Here is an 18,396-nt window from a genome sequence, read left to right as displayed (position 1 = left end):
TCAGAATTTGGCTATGAAGACCCAGGCTTTAAGCTCTTGAAATATGTGGTAGTGAATGAAGAACTATCCATGGTTATCTTTGACTATTTAATTGGAAAATCTAAAGACAAGTGCCACAAATTACTCCAGTGACTCACTGCGTTTTCCAGATCTCTGGTCCTGTCCTGCTGCTTACCTCTAAGAAGAATAGAACACCCACTAAGGAGGGTAGAGCACTCCCTAAGGGGAACAGAGCACCCCCTGAGGAAGACACTGCACCCCATAAAGAGGACAGAATCATTATTTTATTTTTGTCAAGGGAATATCTCCACATAATAGGAAGTGCTGATGAGCTTAAGATAAAAAGCAACAATTTCATCTGTTCCAAGCCACTGTCCTGGCCCGCAGAGCAAGCTGCCATGCTCTAGTTCCTCTAGTGTCTTCCCTAGGACTTGTCTAGGCCATAGGCTTATACCATTCTAACTGTATTGTCAGCATTGGACAAGATCTATCTGATCTCTGATATGAATGATGGCAATTGATCCACACAGGTACAAACTCATCTCTAATGTTTGATATTTCTATTTTAATACTACTATATGCTATCCTTTAACTTGAACCACTGTGTGTGGACATTGGAGATATATATCCCAAACCTAATTCTTTAGCCTGAAATCACATGGATTATGATGAGACTTAAGAAATTTGCTTAGTCAAGAGCAGCTGATGTATCTGGAAAAGTAAAAAGGTGGAAAATGAACTGAATTAGTGTTTTGTTCCCCAAAAAGGAGTGTTATCTTTGCAGTGAGTTGACTGTTTTATATTTCCAAAATAAGTGCCAATTTGGACATTTGTGGTTGATTCCAAACAACACTATTTGAGGAAGTGGAAATTTGGCTGAGTCAACGGAAACTGTTGCAGGATACCCAAAAAGAACTCTGAATGGAACCATTTCAAGAAGAAAGCTGCCATTGTCCATGCCTGCATAGCCATTAAGGAAGACAAAAAGGACACGTTTGTTAAATTGGCCAAGTTTAAAGAGACTGTTTTGAAAGAAGCAGCGGTAAACATTGCCCCAAAACCGTCAAAATGAAAAGAATTGAGAACACCATGTACAATGTGAGTAAAATGTCTAAGGCAGGACAACCCGGACAGGCTGTGAAGACAGGACATCCATGACAAAAAGCCAGCATAAAATAAAACAGAGTGGTTGGACAGAAGGTTTCAAGGGCCTCAGCCAGTGATTGCATCTGTTGCCTAGGCCTCATTTTATAATGCAAGAAAACTTGTTCCTCGTAGAAATAAAAAGAACCCAAGGCTGCTCGGACTTCTGCATAGTGACAGAGAACCGGAGTCCTATATGAAGCAGCAATTAAATGGTGCTGTGAGAGGCCACACAGCATCACTGCACATGCCTCTCATGTCAACTTCACATAAGACCATGCCATAGAAGAGGGGAAGGGGTTGTGGGAAGATTGAGTATGGGGCAGGGGTTTCCCAGCTGCAAGGTCAGAACACAAGCACTTGAACCCAAGCTTCTCAACACTGAATTTGAAGCTCAAGGGATGCCTGGATGGTTCAGTGGTTGAGAATCTGTCTGTGTTTGGCTCAGGGTGTGATCCTGGGGTCTGGGATGAAGTCCTACTTCTGGCTCCTTATGGGGAGCCTGCTTCTCCCTCTGCCTGTGCCTCTGCCTCTCTCTCTCTCTGTCTCTCATGAATAAGTAAATAAAAATATTTTTAAAAAACGAAGCCCAAGAGGGTTAGTTTGGTTGTCAGAACTTCTCAAAGAGAAAACCATCACATTTGAATCTCTAGAATGAGTTTTCTTAAGCTGTGATCTTAACACAAATCAGATCAAAGTCTAAACTTAAAGCCAAACAACAGTGCCCAATCCTGTATCCAAACCATCCCAGGGAATCTGATAGATGGTAACAGAGCCATTGAAACTCCTTCTCCCCTTCCTCCCCAACATGCTCCCCAGTCCCACAGCTTAGAATATGTAGTACACGTCTCAGCTCAGTCACCTTTTTCTGGGGATGAGGATAGTTAGATACAAGCTTGGTTCCTGAGGGATGCTTTTCCGATAATTAAGGAGAAGAACGAAACACCACAAATATCATTTGTTGAGCATCTAGTTCTGCCAGGCATTCTGTCATTGTCTTATGTACATTATCTCATCCACTTCCTAACAACCCTTGGGTAAGATACCAAATAATTCTTATTTCATGGTTGTGGAAACAGAAGCAATTGTAAAGTAAAAATGTGCCCCACTGCTGCAACCAGCAAGAGGAGCAAATGACCCAAAGTGAGGTGTGTCTAACTCCAAAGACCTCCTCAACTCTGCTTTGCATTCTTCCATGATTTCTATAAACCACAACATATTGACCATACAAGTCATCTAAAAACATGAGCCTCTATAAGTGGATGCAATGATGGTACAGCTTCTTTACAATCAACCCATACTCTCAGTCTGCACTCCCAGTTTTTTCTCTTGCTCTTTTGGGTAAGTGCTTGCCTGCATCCAAGAGGTAATTCCAACTTTCCAGGAGACAAACTCCTTGAAGAATAAAACTTACAACATTTCAGAAAAAGATAAAAGAACAAATCTCATATTTCTAAATGATAAAGGAATAGACTAGAAATTGTAGGGTTGGGTGCTGGAGATACTAACAACAGTATAAATTATAATAGCTAATCCAAAAAGGGCTTCCTAAAACCTGGGATCAAACCCAGACCACCTTCCCCAAAGCCAAGGTCTGAGTGGAGAGCACAGAGGGCCACTGTTCCACTGACCACAAGTTAGGGGCTGGCAGGGAGCAGCCCTGTGCAGCAAGCAAGGCCTAGGCCTAGTAATATGTCCTGACATTTTATTCTCTTTCTGGCCAAAGTCAAATGGTCACCTTATTTTTCTTTCTTTCTTTTTTTTTTTTAAGATTTTATTTATTTATTCATGAGAGAGAGAGAGAGAGAGAGGCAGAGACACAGGCAGAGGGAGAAGCAGACCCCCAGCAAGAAGCCCAATGCGGTACTAAATCCTGGACCCTGGGATTAGGCCTGTACCTTCTTCACCCACCACTAGAGAAGAAAAGAGATTAAAAAGCAACCAACATGTTTTAGAAAACAGGCATAGGACAAACAGACTATTAGGATCTGGGAGTAAAGAAGGAATTGTTCCATAAACGTGCTGGAAAAAGCCAGCTGTGCATCCAGGGCTGGCAGGGCTGGGTAGAGGTTGTAGGGAACAGGAGAGGAGGGAGTGTCAAGCCTTAAATAGGAGAGGAGGGAGTGTCAAGCCTTAAATCCCTACCTCACACCTAACACACATTCAGACTTCATCTGGATCACACACATAAAGGAGAAAAGCAAAGAAAATTACACAGTTCAAAGAAAATATAGAAGAATAGGGGATAGAATTTTTTAAAAAGCATAAAAAAAGCACACACCCTCAACAAAAATGTTGATACACTGAGTTGTCTTCCATTTAATCTGTATAATGTACTATCGTTAATTTAATCTGTATAATAATAGAAATCATTAGCATGGTGATCAGTAATAAAGCTGAAGGCAAGGCTACCCCATTCCCAACAATATTCTTTCTGGGCTCCAACCCAGTCAGTCATACACGTGCATGGGGAGACCAGGATGAAGGTGACTGTTGCAGGTCCAACTTTAACAGGCAAAGAGTAGGTTTACCCAGTATCACTCAGCAGAGAATTCTTTCATTAACAACACCACAGGGTTCTAATACATACAAAACAATGCCAGTGGAAGAACTAGATTGACAAGTACAAACATGGGCAACCTCACCAATATGATTTGAGTAAAAGCATCAAATTAAAATGCAGTATGATATTATTTATACAAAATGCTAAAAGCCTACAACTTAATAACATATATCATTTTGGCTGACTTTCTCCCTATGAGGCTTAAATGGGACAATGCTTGTAGAGAGCCTGAGGCAGTATCTGGCAAAAGTGAGCCCATGTGAATATCAGCTTCTATCCATATCGAGAAAAAAATAAACCTCTGGCTTTTTGAAGGCCCTGTTATTTGGACTGTCAATTCTGCTGAGGCAAGCCTACATTTTACCTAAAGTGGTGATGTACCATTTCATACTTTTTAAATGAATGTAGAATATTTTAAAGTTAAAACAAAAAAAACTATACACAGAAAAGAAAAAAAGGAGGGGGGCAATGTAAGAAGAAAGCTCTGCTCTGGGTCTAAGGAAGGCTTGCCAGAGGAGCAGGTGGGTGCAGGCCCGCATCGAGCACAAGTCAGAGAGCTCAGCACCTGTTGGTAGAGACAGAAAGACACTTTAGAAGACAAGAAGACTTCAGCAACCACAAGCACATTTATAATAGGATTGACTGTTTTTCTGTCTTCTTGTTTTAGTTTTCAAATCCACTTTGGCCACGTAGAACTGAACCTTGAACAACATGCATTTGAACTGCACAGGTCCACGTACAGATGGGATTTCTCCAATTATTAACAGTGTGGTACTGTCAACATATTTTCCCTTCCTTATGATTTTCTTACTGACATTTCCTTTCCTCTAGCTAACTTGATTGTAAGAATACAGTATTTAATACTATAACACATAAAATATATGTTAACTGACCATCAAGTTGTCAATAAAACTTCTTATCAACTGTAGCTGAGTTCTGGGGAGTCAAAAGTTACAGATGGATATTCAACCACACAAGGGTCAGCTGTTTCATGTAAACAAAAGTGAATGAGATGGGATAGCCATCTCTGGTCACAAGAAAGGCAAAGTACGGTTTCTAACAGTGAGTCATGGAGTGGTGATTGGGGCAGCTAGACTCCCACTGAGTGATGATGGGATAGTGAGTGGGCCTGTTCCTCTTAAGTAGGTTCTGCAATACCACTGGCTCATAATCACATGGCGGGCTAAACCAGCGGAAGGAAGAGAAAACCGCCCTGGTGACTTTCCATATGCACATGCTGTAAGCAATTCCTGGTTGCGGCATCACATATCTTGTGGTCATATTAATATTTTTATTTTTCCCTTTGCCATTAATACATTCAATTGTTACTCCTCTTTATCAGTTTAAATTTGCTGGAAGTCTAAATTAGATGCCTGCCTTAAGTGATCAGGACTCAGTCTCCTGGAGACTCACACAAGAAAGGTTTTCCAGCTGGAAGCCCCAGGTAAAGGGAGGCCCAGGTGAAGAGTGGCTCTGCCTTGTCTGAAGGTTTCCTGCCCCTTCAGTGCTTCCTTTGACCTGGCTGTGATCACTCTATTCTATGTGAAGTCCAGGGATTCTCTCTGTCCCTGCTTTCCTCTTTGTCCACATGGGCTCTGGACACACTCTTGTTTCCCAGCACAGGAACCAGAGCACCTCAGGTTATCTGGGTGGGGCGCCATGAGGAACTGTCAAGCTGGAGGTGCAGGGCCCTTAGGAAGCAGTCTGGAAGCCAAACGGACAATCCTGGGCAAGACAGTGCAGGACAGTTGGAGGGTAGGACCAAGTCAGGCTGGGCGGTGAATCAGACCGTCTGGAAATTGTTGAGCTGTAAGGTCAGAAGGAAGGAGCTGGGAGGAATGTCCTGTGTCTAGGACAGAGATGGTGATTTCTACTCACCTGCAGCATCACCTTTGTCTCCACAGGGAAGAGCTGGTGGTTTGGTCCTTGCCACTGCTAACATATTCTGATTTCTGAAAGGAGTGCTTTCAGATATACAGGGCTTTTGTTCTAAGGAATCAAGCTCATTTCAGTGAGCAGTTACTGAGACCTTCCTATGTGACCCATATGGGGCGCTCTATACCAGTAACATAAAGGGAGCTTGACAAAAGTCCTACTTCCCCCTAGAAGACAAGCACTAATTCCTTAGGTTAGTGAGACAGAGTTCTTCCATGGGACTCTAGACAGCATTACAGAGAAGGTACATTTGGCCTGGGCATTGGAGGATGAATAGGAGTCCCTAGAGAAAAGGTACCCCAGATCCCAGATAGAGGGGTGGTCTGACAGACAGTTGTGACAGGCTGCTATAAGCTCCCAGATGCGGATCCTATACCTCTAGGTTTATTTGGGGCCTACACAGTGTCTGTGCCTATGTCTTTTGGGTTCTAACTGGGTAGGATACACTTTCATTCTTCTCATTCCTTGGCTTAATATCCTTCTAATTCCTTCCTGATATGCTAATAGCTGTCAGTCTGGAAAGGGAGACCACCCAGACCACTAAGGATGTGGCAAGAGTATAAACATACTTGTAAGAGTAAGGTATCCATCCATGCACTTTTGATTCCAGGTCTGGATGTGGCCAGCTGCGAAACTCTTCTTAGTTGCACAGTGAGGACCAGTGTGGTGCACATCCCTTCTGTGAGATCATGTGATGACATTCCCTTGGATGGAGAAGACATTGACATATAAAAGACAGATCTGTGTTGTTCAGGACCTTACCATGGCAAAGTGTGAGTGGCCTCAGTGGACATTTGCTGGCTCTGTTGGGACACTTGCCCTCTATCCATGTGTGTCACGATTCTGTTTCACACAGATTTCCATGGCCTGTCCCCTCTACTGAAAATCCACAGAAACATCACTATGATGGCAAACACTTCCATCTCACCCCTAAACAAACATCATTCTCAGGCTAAAAAAACCATATCACGTAAGCTTCGGTTTGTATAAACTTAAAGCCATCTGAGAAATGATGCGACCATTTCTTTTCCTATCCTTTCCTTTTTCTTTTCTTTCCTTTTTCTTTTCTTTTCTTTTCTTTTCTTTTCCTTTCCTTTCCTTTTTTTAAATTTTTGTTTTTGGTTAATCTGCATTTTTGAAATATGACAGACATACATAAGCTACAGCATTCTACAACTCATACATTAGGGGTGAGTATACACCGATCAAACTACCACCATCATTACAAATAACATATCACAGCCTGGCAGGATGGAGTCTGTGGGGAACAAGGCAACAGTGACCATGGAACTTTGCCTGAAGACTAAGATCACATAAAACTGTGGAGGTTAAGATACAAGGATGCTCACATTCCCTGGAGTAAGGAGATGAAGATCTCAGGGTGGGGGATTAGCTGGGGACACCTGGAAGGATCTCCTGAATGCAGGCAACCCTCATAGTGCAAAATTTGAGTTGGAGAGACCCCTCTCCTGGGAAGGATGCGAGCTCTGAGGACCTCTGGGCAGTGAGGATGGGCTGTCAGATTCTAAGCAGCCTTCTCTGTCTGTAGGGCCATCTGGTCACAGATGCCTAGGGTCTGCAAACTCTATACCAGGCATGGAGTTCTGACACCTCCCCTGATCTGGTGCAGTGCCCACAAACCATCCTCAGCTCCAGCTTGTGCCCTTACACTTGAATGACTTTTCTTTGCAGTTTGGCTGCAACCCCTCCCCCCACCAGGGACTCACTCTCAACTGTGCTCCCTAACATGTAGTCCAGAGATCAGGACAATCAGCATCCCCTGGGAGCAGATGAAGCACCCGAGAGCAGGTGAAGATGCAAACTTTCCAGCCCTGCCATAATGACTGGGTCAGAATCCTGGCTGAGGGAAAGGCCCAGGGCTCTGGGTGTCCACAGGCCATTCTGGTCCACCTGAGTTCACAAAGAGCAGCAGGCAAAGGCTGAAACCTTTCACAGGCACAGAGTTGAAGCCTTGTTTGGAAGGATGTGCTCTTTAGTCCTTCCAGAGTCCCATTGGCTGCTCCAAATGGAGACTGTGAGGGTCCTTCTCAAGAACCCAGACTGCACACAGGAAATTGTGTCCACTGAGTCTTCAGGACCTCTGCCACGAAAGGGCACTGATGCACAGCTCAGCCAACCCTGGGAGCTCAGTGGTTTACTGCTCTGTGTCTGTTTCTCCCTCATTCCACCTTCTCTCTTCTAGAGCAAATTCCTACAAAGGGATCTATAGGCTCAGTGTGTGTCAAGGGTCACTTTTGCTGCAGCACCTTTGGAGAGTGAGTGCTTACATCATGCATCTAGGCCCCCAGGCTGAGCACATGACAGCATATCCAGAGGCTGAGAAGTGCAAAGGGAGATACAGCGAGCTCAGCTGGAAGCTTCTGGTTCCAGGAACTTGAATTCTCCTAGCCTGGCATCATCCTCGGATCCAGTGAACCTTGTCAACTCCACTACTCTAGGGAAGCTGGGAACCTGAGGGGGATACAGATAACTGACCCCATCAAGACCTCAATGTTCCTTCCTTCCAAAGATACCCATTTTTCTCTGGGCAGGTTGCCTCTGTCCCCATCAAAGCTGGCTCTTGGCCACTCATCCTCTTTTGGATCTGTCCTTGTCTCAGTGGCCCTCACCCTACTGCTGTGTCCTGGGGTCATCTTCCATTTCTACCCCTTGCTCTTATGTCCTTGTATCAGCCTTTGATTCTGGGGCATCCAAATGAAGTTTCTGCCCAGTGAGGAGCTGAGGGGGATGTTGTGGCTGGGACTCAGCTGCAGGGGACCTCTGCCTCCCATTGCTGGTTCTTTCCAACCCACCCTGCCTGGGTTTGTCCCTCTCTCTGGACACAAGACAATTTTGCAGCTTGGGATGGGGAAGGCAGGGTGATATGTGGGAAGGGACAGTGTGTAATAGTAGATAGGAAATCCAGAGGGAGTTGTTCTGAAGCCAATGTACTGGACCAATGCCTAGGGAGCCTCAGATTGGAACTTGAGCTGGGAAAGCAAAGGCCCTGAGTGCCCAGATGCCTGTAGCCATGCCACGCTGGCAGTGTAGGTGGGCTCTGTCCGCGACCTTGCTGCTGTTTCTCTTAGGTTCCCCATTCCTAGTGACTCATGGGTCAAGATCTGGAGAGGGAGTAGATAATAATGACCAGAAAACCATGGAGATCTTCCTCTCTGCTACCGTGGAGTATGCCTTACATGTATTCAACTTGCAGAGCAATGACACGAAGGCCTACAGGTTGGTGCGCATCCTGGATTCCAGGATAGAGCAGGTAGGTACCACACCCTCGTCTAATATGCACTTGCTATAAAGTCAGATCAGGAGGGTCCTATCTAGAGATTTTGTTCTGAAGTCCATTAAATACAGCAAAAATACAAACTGTAAATTTCAGTTATATGAAAGAATTTGAAAATTTAATTACCCTGGTCAATGTCTACCACATGTAAGATGTTCCCATTTTTACCTTTATATGAAGTTACTTATTGATGATCAAAATACAGACTATAAGAAAATACAGATACTGAATAGGGAAAAGAACAAGACAGAAAGGAGGAAGAGAAGATAGATTGAGAAAATATCAGAGATGGATTGAAGAAATATTCTAGGAAAACATATGCAGAAAGAAACAATAGACATGGAGAAAGGGAAGGAGGGGGCCTAAAGATCAGAGCAGCAAGGATTCTCCCCATCCAGAGAAGCCTCTGTGACCTCAGGGCCTCCTCTCTGAGCTCCTCCTTATGGTCTCCACCTAAGGGGATGGATGCTACTCTACACTCTTCCCATACCATGCTTCTCGATCCTAAAGCATTGTCCTTGTAATGCTGTGTCGACAGAATGCAGCCAGGAAGTTTGCTTCCACATGGGCTGTATCAGGAGCAGATCTAGCTGTAGGTTGGATGTGCGTGCTTTAGAAAGCATGGAAGAGTGTGCATATGTGTAAGTATGAGTTTTTGAGTGACTGTATGTCCCTTTCTAGGTGTCTGCGAGTGCATGTAGTAGTTATGGGTGTGAGTAGCATGAATGCGTCACTGAGTGTGTGTAGTATGTGTGCACATGTTGGGGTATTCTCCAGAGGGAGAGGACTTCTGCGCCAAGATACAGAGGGAAGGGTAGTGCGAGTTACACCCTGCAAGGAGCTCCAACCTCTGTGAATATTGCTGAGCCAGGTCCCAGCTTGTCCTGCTGTCCCAGCTCTCTCAGGTTAGACCTCTGCTCTGGAGCCCCTAGATCTACACTCACACTGAGTTAGAGTGTGGGGAGTAATGGAGGGTGGAGTAGTGGGTATGGAATGGAATGAATTGAGCAGAGAAGAGTACAGAAAATTCCAGCTGCACTTTTTAATAGGACAAGAGGTATCCAGAAGCCATAGTTGAGGGGGTGGGGGTTGTGTACACACCCGAGCACTCATGGGCTCATGTGAGTATTACAATAGCACTGAAGGCCAATTTCCTGTTGTCAGTCAGTTGAAAGGTGTGATGATGGAGTTGTAGATGAGACTGCTACTCTGCAGCTGAAATTATTCAGCAGAATCTTGAAGAGCCAACACCCTCCCAAGCGTTCAGCACCTGTACCCTGGAAGTGCTGTTGTAGCTTCAGAAGCATGCTGGAAGTTGGGCTGAGTCTCCCTAGGGCATTTGGGGATGTGGGGCTATAGTGTGTGATATATGAATGGTGTGTGACCAGGCCTGCCTCTACCCTGAGTCCGACAGCAAACACAGGCTTCTTTGATTGAACTCCCCAAGCTTGGCTTTATCCCCAGCAAGCTCAGCCAAGCCCAGAGGCAGCTCCCTATGTGGAGGAGTGTTTGAGGCTTTCCCCACAGTGCATGGGTCCACACTGGCAGTTGTGCAAGGGAAACAGGAGACAGATTATCACACTAATTTCAATGTCAATTACAATTCAAGGAGAAGAAGATGATGGCATTTTCCATGGAGCTGCAGCTTAAAAGAACAAGATGTGGGAAATTTGATGAAGATATTGACAACTGTCCCTTTCAATCAAGTTCAGGACAGAACAATGTAAGACATATAGTAGGTCTCTCAGGTCACACAACTGAGGATTCAGCTTGGGACAGAGGGGAAAGTGGGGTAGGTGACAGTGTCATTCATAGGCACATAGAGAAGTGACAGAGCTGCAGGCACTGCTATGCCCACCACTGGTGCTACATAGGAGCCCAGCTGGGCAGGCCATCCTTCAGGTGCACTTGTAGCCCCTGGCCAGACTGGGAACTGACTCTGCCCACTCACCCCATTCCAGTTGCCAGCCACTCGAGCCACAGTGGTGACATTGCTCCTGGCCAAGGGTCCATGTCTCTTGGGAAAGCCATTGGATATTCCTTCTCTGGTCTTTATTGATGTGCCTTTCCTACAGAATTCGGGAGGAGAAAATTGAGATGGGCAACATGGCCTTTGCTAGACTGGCTTTCTCAGGTCCCCCCTGAGAAAAAAAGCCAATGGGATGGGGATTGAAGAGGGGACCACAGCTCACCTCCCATGCCCTGACCAGATTCCATGGACTATCAGTTACTGCTTTGGGGAGAAGGTCAAGGTGAACCCCCCTAGGGTGAGGGGCTCCCCTGAGATAGAACCCCTAGGAAAGAGCACCACAATATTGTACTATGGGCATGGGTCACACTGGATCAGCCTGAGTGTTGCCCTGGAGACCACAGGCCTAAGGATGAGAAAATGGCACAGAAGCCCCTGAAGTCAGGACAAGGTCCTGCATTCAGAACAAGCAGTGCTCAGGTGGGGCTGCACCTGAGAATCACAGCCTGTATCCCCAGCTGCTAATGCCGGTATGGGTGGTTGGGATATGTGTGGTGTTTACAGCAGGAGCCACTGTTTTCAACCATTCTCACCCACTTTCCATCCCTGTGCTTGCCCTCAGATCATCACCTGCTTCTTCACCATCAGCACTGATCCCTGGAATACAATATTTGAACTCTGGAACAAGACCTGCTTGGAGGGTGGCTCACTCAGTTAAGTGTCTAACTTCAGCTGAGGTCACAATCCCAGGTCCTGGGATCAAGCTCTGCATCAGGCTCTCTGCTCGCTGGAGTCTGCTTCTCCCTCTGCCTCTGCCTACCATGCTCCCTGCTTGTGTTATCTCTCTCTGTAAAAACAAAAAAACAAAAAACAAAAAACGACCTGCTTGAATGGCATCCACTAATGAGATCCCAGAACACCTGGCTCTGATTGTTCTCCTGAACACCAGTCATGTCCTGTTGGTCACCCTTCAGTGGCTGAGCAGCTTCAGGTTATGTACTATTTATTTACAAAATCTGATATCTCATATATGGGCATTGTGAAAATTCTTCATTGTTCATTTTTTATGTAGAAAAATTATTAAACATTAGCATTTCAAGAATCTTTGTATGGCATGGTTCCAGATAGAGGGGCTGGGCAGGTGAAGGGCTCATCCCAGCAGGGCAGTGGAGTGGCCCCAGGTGGAGGGTTCTTTTCCCATGCAGACCTCTGGTGTCATCTCCAGGTGGCACAACCTGGAAGTGCAGGAGACTCTGAGCTGCTGCCTTGAGGCTCATGAGGAATCACCTGCTCCCTAGAGGTGCAATGACCATGATCCAAAAGAGAGCCCAAAGTGCAGGATGGACACAGACAGGCACTCAGACCCTCAAAACACATAAGGCCCTGTATTGGGGGGCTTGCTCACACCCATTCCCTGATCCATACATCTGTGAGGATATGAGAGTATCTGTAGCTTCCACCCACAGAGTGATCCAACCACTACCAGCAGTAGCAGCAAGTCCTGGAACCTTAGAAATGTTCCATCAGGGATTCTCCACTTTTGGACAAGGAGTTTTCATTTTCATGAAATCCCAAGAGATACACAATGAAATCTTGAGTGTCACTGCTCTACCAAATGCTATGAGACTCTGCCTGAATTTCCTGGGTACACATTTGCCAGACAATTTCTACAAATAGAGTTCAACTATTTTGGCCTTTGTGGGCCACCAGTTTTGTTCTCATCTCCTCAGCATTGCTTTGAAAGCTCCATAGAACATAGGAGTACATATTACAGTGTTGTCTTCCAGTGAAACTCTTTACAAACACAAGCAGGAGCTCTGTTTGGTCCTTTGGCTGCCACTCCCCCCATCCTCGCTGACATAGATTCCTCTGCAGTGCCCATGAAGTGAATGTACCCAGTCAGTGTCCTGTCACCTATAATTTAATCTTGGACTGAATACACCTTTATAATTTACACTTTATTTTCATAATTATCAGATTACTATATTTCAAAAATTCACATTCTATATAGGGTAGAAAGGTTTACAGACACTGTGGAAGCAGACTTGTTCACTCACCTTTCAACTCTCCTGCTTCCTTTATAATGTTTAGCCTTCTTAGTATCACTGGAACAAGTGACAGAATCTTCCAAATTCATGTGCAGTTACCTTTTTGCCTGTAACATGATAGCTGCTGTGTTGAATGGTCCAACTCTTGAGTTATTGGGATACAGGTTCATGAGTACTAGAGCTTCTTGATGAATCCTTCCTCTTAGCATCACCTCACTGTGACTACTGTTCTGGAGGCTGCCAGCCTCCATCCAACCACATATCACATCACCCACTACTATGAGGAACTTCTTGCACTTGCCTGCTGACTAGTGATGTGTGGGAAGGAGTTGTCTCACATTATGGGACTATGCAGGGACTATAGATGTCTACACTTTGGTGGGGATGAGTTTATCTCCTTGTCTTCACATGGGAGAGAAATGTGACTTGGACCCTCCATGTTTGTGTGGTTCTATGAAAATAGTGGGTTCAGGATGAGTGTCATGGTCCACACCCAATGTGGTGTCATTGGGCACCAGGTGTTGTAGATGGTGAGGAAAGACCATGGGGTGCCCCAGCTGTGTGGGCTGGATGGCGGGGGGGTGGACCAAATTCTTCAGCACCAGGAGTTGGGATTGCAGCTGGGGCTGTAGTTCACCCTTGGACAAGGCCTATTATTCCCACCCTCTCCATCAGTGGGTTCTCCCCAGGCCCACACTCAGGGCCACTGATAATCACAGTGGTGACAACAACCCCTGGAATCTTCACTTTGCTGTTGGCTCAGTTGCAGCACTAAAGTCCACCTTAACTCTTGTCCCCAAGGCTGTGACTGAGGGTCAGACACCATGGAACAATGAGCTGATCTGGCCCTCTCATTTCCAGGCCAGGGCCCCCAGCCAGCTCCCTGGGCCTCTCTGGAGATCAAAGGGAATTCATCACAGTTGGCCAGTGCTACATGCCCCCAGGGTTCTCAGTGGCCTCATACCAGGAAACAACTATTGTCATCCACTGTCTAGGGCAGAGAGGGTCAGTCAGAGAATAGGGGACTGGGCCCCTCTAAATCTGGCCGTGTCCTCAATCTTCCATGGGTGAATCCCACCTATGTTCTCTCCCCCTGGCTGATGCCTAGGGAGAGAGGGTATGCTCAATCACAAGGAGTATTGTGAGACAGGACAAGACTTTAGTCTTGGCCACACTTATCTTTGGACCAGAGCCATGAAGGCTGCAGAACCATAACCCCACCAATACCCCTACTCCTACCCTTACTGCTACCCCTACCCCTAACACTACTCCTATCCCTACCCCTACCCCTAAACCAACCCCTACAACTACCCCTGACCTTACCCCTACTACTACCCCTGCCCCTACCTATACCCCTAACCCTAACCTAACCCTACCCATACCCCTACAACTATGTCTACCCCTACCCCTATCCTTAACACTACACCAAACCATACTCTACACCTAAACCTACCCATGAACCTACCTCTACTCTTACCCCTAAACCTACTTCTAACCTTACCTCACCACTACCCCTAACTCTAACCCTAATCCTACCCTATGCCTACACTCATTCCTAACCCTAACCCTACTTCTACCATTACCATTACCCTACCACTAACCCTACCCTACCAACACTCCTACCCTACCTCTACTCTTACACCTTCCCATACCACTCCCCTACTTGTGCCACTAAACCTATTATACCCAGACCCGAATCTCTAACTTTAACTGTACCCCTACAGGTATACCTACTCCTACCACTACACCTAACAACTTCTAACCGTACCCTAAACCCTACTGCTAACCCTATTCCTACACCTACCACTAAACCAAACCTACCACTATACCTAGCCCTACATCTAACCCTAACTCTACCCTAAGCCCTAAACCTACACCTATGCCTACTCCTACCCCTACCCCTAACCCTACTCCAAACCCTATCTCTAGCCATGCACCTAACCCTACTATTAATGCTAACCCTACACCTACACCTACACTATACTTACCATGACCCCTACTTCTCCACTTATTCCGACCCCTGACCTGACCCCTATCCTACACGTACCCCATCCCTACCCCTACATCTAACCCTACTCTAAGGCTGCGCTTAACCAGACCCCTAATTCTACAACTAGCCCTACCTCAACCCCTATCAGTAACCCTACCCCTACACCTAATCCTACCCCTACACCTACCTGTACTTCTAACCTTACTCTACCCCCAACCTTAACACTACCTCTCATCTACCTTATCTTTACACCTACATCTACCCCATCCCTAACCCTATTACTACCACTACCACTACCCACTTACCCACACTCCTAACCCCACCTTACCCCTACCTCTACCCTTGCCCATATCCCTACCCCTATCCCTAACCCTATTACTACTCTTGACCCCACTCCTACCACTAACCCTACCCATACATCTAATCCCAACCTATCCCTACCCCTAACCATACCCCTACCCATACACCCAACTCTACGTCTACCCCTACCTCTACCCTTAACACTACAACTAACCTTTCCCCACACTTAAACCTACCCATGAACCTACCCCTAACCCTACCCCTACCCCTAACTCTACTTCTACCCCTACCCCAACCCTACCCCTAACTCCACCCTACCCCTACCACTACACTGAACTATAACCCTATTGCTATACCAACTCCTAACCCTAACTCTACTCCTCCCCTTAGCCCTACCCAATCCCTAACCCTAAACCTACCCTTACACATAAACTTAACACTAACCCTACCCATACCAATACACCTACCCATACACCCACTCAAACCCCTAACCCTACTCCTGCATCTACCCCTACACTACCCCTACCCCTAACTGTACCTATACTCCTACCCTACCTCTACCTATACCTCTACACCTTCCACTAACCAGAACCCTACTAGTATAGTATCTACACATGCCCCTAACCCTAACCCTACCACTAGCCCTAAACCTACAAATACCCTACCACTTCCCCATTACCCTAACACTAACCCTAACCCTACACTTACCCCTACCCCTACATCTACACTTACTGTAACTCCTACTCCTCCCTTAACCCTACCCCTAACCTGAATCCTACTCCTAAACCTATACCGACACCTAAACCTAACCCTACCCCACCATTAACCCTAACCCTACCCCTCTCCCTACCTCTACCAGCAACCATACCATTGCACCTACTTCTAGCCATATCCCCTTCCCCTAACCCTACTCCTACTCCTACCCCTACACCTAACCCAACACTTACCACTCCCCTAATCCTTCCCCCACCATGACCCCTACACTAAACCCTATTCTTAAGCTTACTCCTACCTCTACCCCTAACCCTACTACTAAACCTACTCCAACCACTACCCCTACTCTACCACAACCCCTAATCCTACTCCTAACCCTACCCAAACTGATAGCCCTAATTGGACCCTTAACCCTACACCTTACCTTACCTTTAACCCTACCCCTACCCCTACAACTACCCCTATCCCTACCCTTACCTGTGACTCTACCTTTACACCTACCTTTACTCCTTTGCCTAAATCTCCTAACCCTACCACTATCCCGAATCCTACCATACACTACCCCTACTCACAGGTATAACCCTACTCCTACAACAAGCCCCACACATACCATTAACTGTACTCCTATCCTACACTTTCCCCACCCCTAACACTATAGCTACTCATACCCCTAACCTTACTCCTATTCCTAAATCTACCCTTAACCCTAAACCTACACCTCACCTAAATGTACCCCTAACCTTCCTCCTACCATTACCCTTACCCTAAACCTGCTCTATACCTACCCATAACCCTACCCCTACCCCTACCATTACTCCTACCCCTAAATTTATCTCTACCTCTACCCCAACCCTAACCATACCCCTACCCTAACTCTATCCCTAACCCCACCTATACCTCTAATCCTACACCTAACCCTAACCCTACTTCTAACCCTACCATACCCCTACTCATAAGCTTAACCCTGCCCCTAACCCTACCACTAACCCTAACCTTATCCCTACCCCATCACCTATACCTACCCCTCACCCTATCCTTAACTCTAACTCTACCCCTACCCCTACTCCTAATTCTAATCCAAAATCTATCCCTAAACCTGCCCCTCCTCCTACTCCTAAACTTACCAATAACTTTTCCCCAAACCCTACCTCTACCCCAAACCCTACAGCCTACCCTAACCCTACACATAGCCTTAACTCTATTCCTACCCCTATTCCTAACCCTATCATAACCCCTACCCTTAACCCTATCCCTACCCCTAAAATATGTCAACTCCTAAACCTAGCCATACACCTACCCATACCCCTACCACTAAGTCTAAACCTAATCTTATCCCTACCACTACCCATAAGCATACCCATACCCCTATCCCAACATTTCCCATACACCTACCCTTACCCCAACCCCTAACCATATTCCTACATTACCACACCACACCTCCTGCCCTAACAATAATCTGACACCTATGACTAACTCTACCCTCTCCTTGACCTTACACCTACACTTGCACTACTTATACCCCTACCCCTACCCCTAAACCCACCATTACCTCTTCCCCTAACAATACCCTATCCCTACCTCAAACACTACTCCTACCCCTACCACTACCCCTACCTACCCCAACTCTATCCATACTCAACACCTACACCTACTCCTAACCCTAACTGTTCCCCTATGCCTACACTACTCCTACATCTAACCCTAACTATACCCATACTCCCCACCTGACATTAACCTTACCCCTAATGCTACCCGTGCACTTACCCCAAACTCTACCACTATCCCAACCTCTAACCCTACCCTTACATCACTCATACCCCTAACCCTGCCCCCTCACTAACACTATCCTACCCCTATGACTAACCCTTCCCTACCCCAACAGTTACCCCTACCCTTGCACTACTCTTACGCCACCACCACCTTTAAACATACCCTTAACCCTTCTCCTAATCCTACCCCTAAAACTATCCCTATCCCTAGCTGTAATCCTACCCCTACCCTTAAACATACTTCTACCCCTAATCCTACCTATACCACTATACCTACCCCTGATTCTAAACCTACCCCTAGAGATCCCTGGGTGGCGCAGCGGTTTGGCGCCTGCCTTTGGCCCAGGGCGCGATCCTGGAGACCCGGGATCGAATCCCACATCGGGCTCCCGGTGCATGGAGCCTGCTTCTCCCTCTACCTATGTCTCTGCCTCTCTCTCTCTCTCACTGTGTGCTTATCATAAATAAAATAAAATTAAAAATAAATAAATAAACCTACCCCAACGCCTAAACCTACTCTTACCCTTACCATTACTCCTAACCATACCAGCACCCCATACCTAAACCTAATGCTACTACTATCCTTATACCCACACTAAACCCTACCCTTTGCACAAATCTTACTGCTACACCTAGCTGCATCCCTACTAATAACCCTACCCCTAACCAA

The 18,396-nt window shown here is 46.2% G+C and overlaps 1 protein-coding gene across 2 annotated transcripts; it reads left to right on the top strand.

Annotated features, from left to right (window-relative positions):
* Positions 1–6,389: 6,389 nt before the first annotated feature.
* On the top strand, positions 6,390–12,007 carry LOC485559 (cystatin 9 (testatin)). Of its 2 annotated transcripts, XM_038570209.1 has the most exons (4): positions 6,390–6,414; positions 8,731–8,912; positions 10,546–10,659; positions 11,528–12,007. In XM_038570209.1, exons 1-4 carry the CDS (start codon positions 6,405–6,407, stop codon positions 11,621–11,623), a joined length of 402 nt encoding a protein of 133 aa, XP_038426137.1. In that variant the 5' UTR covers positions 6,390–6,404; the 3' UTR covers positions 11,624–12,007. The 2 variants fall into 2 exon arrangements, with proteins under 2 accessions (XP_038426137.1, XP_038426138.1); XM_038570210.1 differs by lacking the exon at positions 6,390–6,414 and having other exon boundaries at positions 8,590–8,912.
* The last annotated feature ends 6,389 nt before the right edge of the window (positions 12,008–18,396 follow it).

This window comes from Canis lupus, chromosome 23 (assembly GCF_011100685.1).
Source record: "Canis lupus familiaris isolate Mischka breed German Shepherd chromosome 23, alternate assembly UU_Cfam_GSD_1.0, whole genome shotgun sequence".
Lineage (NCBI taxonomy): Eukaryota > Metazoa > Chordata > Mammalia > Carnivora > Canidae > Canis > Canis lupus.
The sequence above is the reverse complement of the archived record's forward strand: the minus strand, read 5'-3'. Positions and strand labels throughout refer to the sequence as shown.

What these genes read in the sequence shown, in the direction of transcription:
- LOC485559 (XM_038570210.1), top strand. Translation starts at nt 8,661, where the DNA reads ATGCCTGTAGCCATGCCACGCTGGCAGTGTAGGTGGGCTCTGTCCGCG. An exon ending in TGGATTCCAGGATAGAGCAG is followed by an intron (nt 8,913 to 10,545) that starts GTAGGTACCACA and finishes TTACAATTCAAG; the next exon opens with GAGAAGAAGATGATGGCATT. An exon ending in CAAGTTCAGGACAGAACAAT is followed by an intron (nt 10,660 to 11,527) that starts GTAAGACATATA and finishes GCTTGCCCTCAG; the next exon opens with ATCATCACCTGCTTCTTCAC.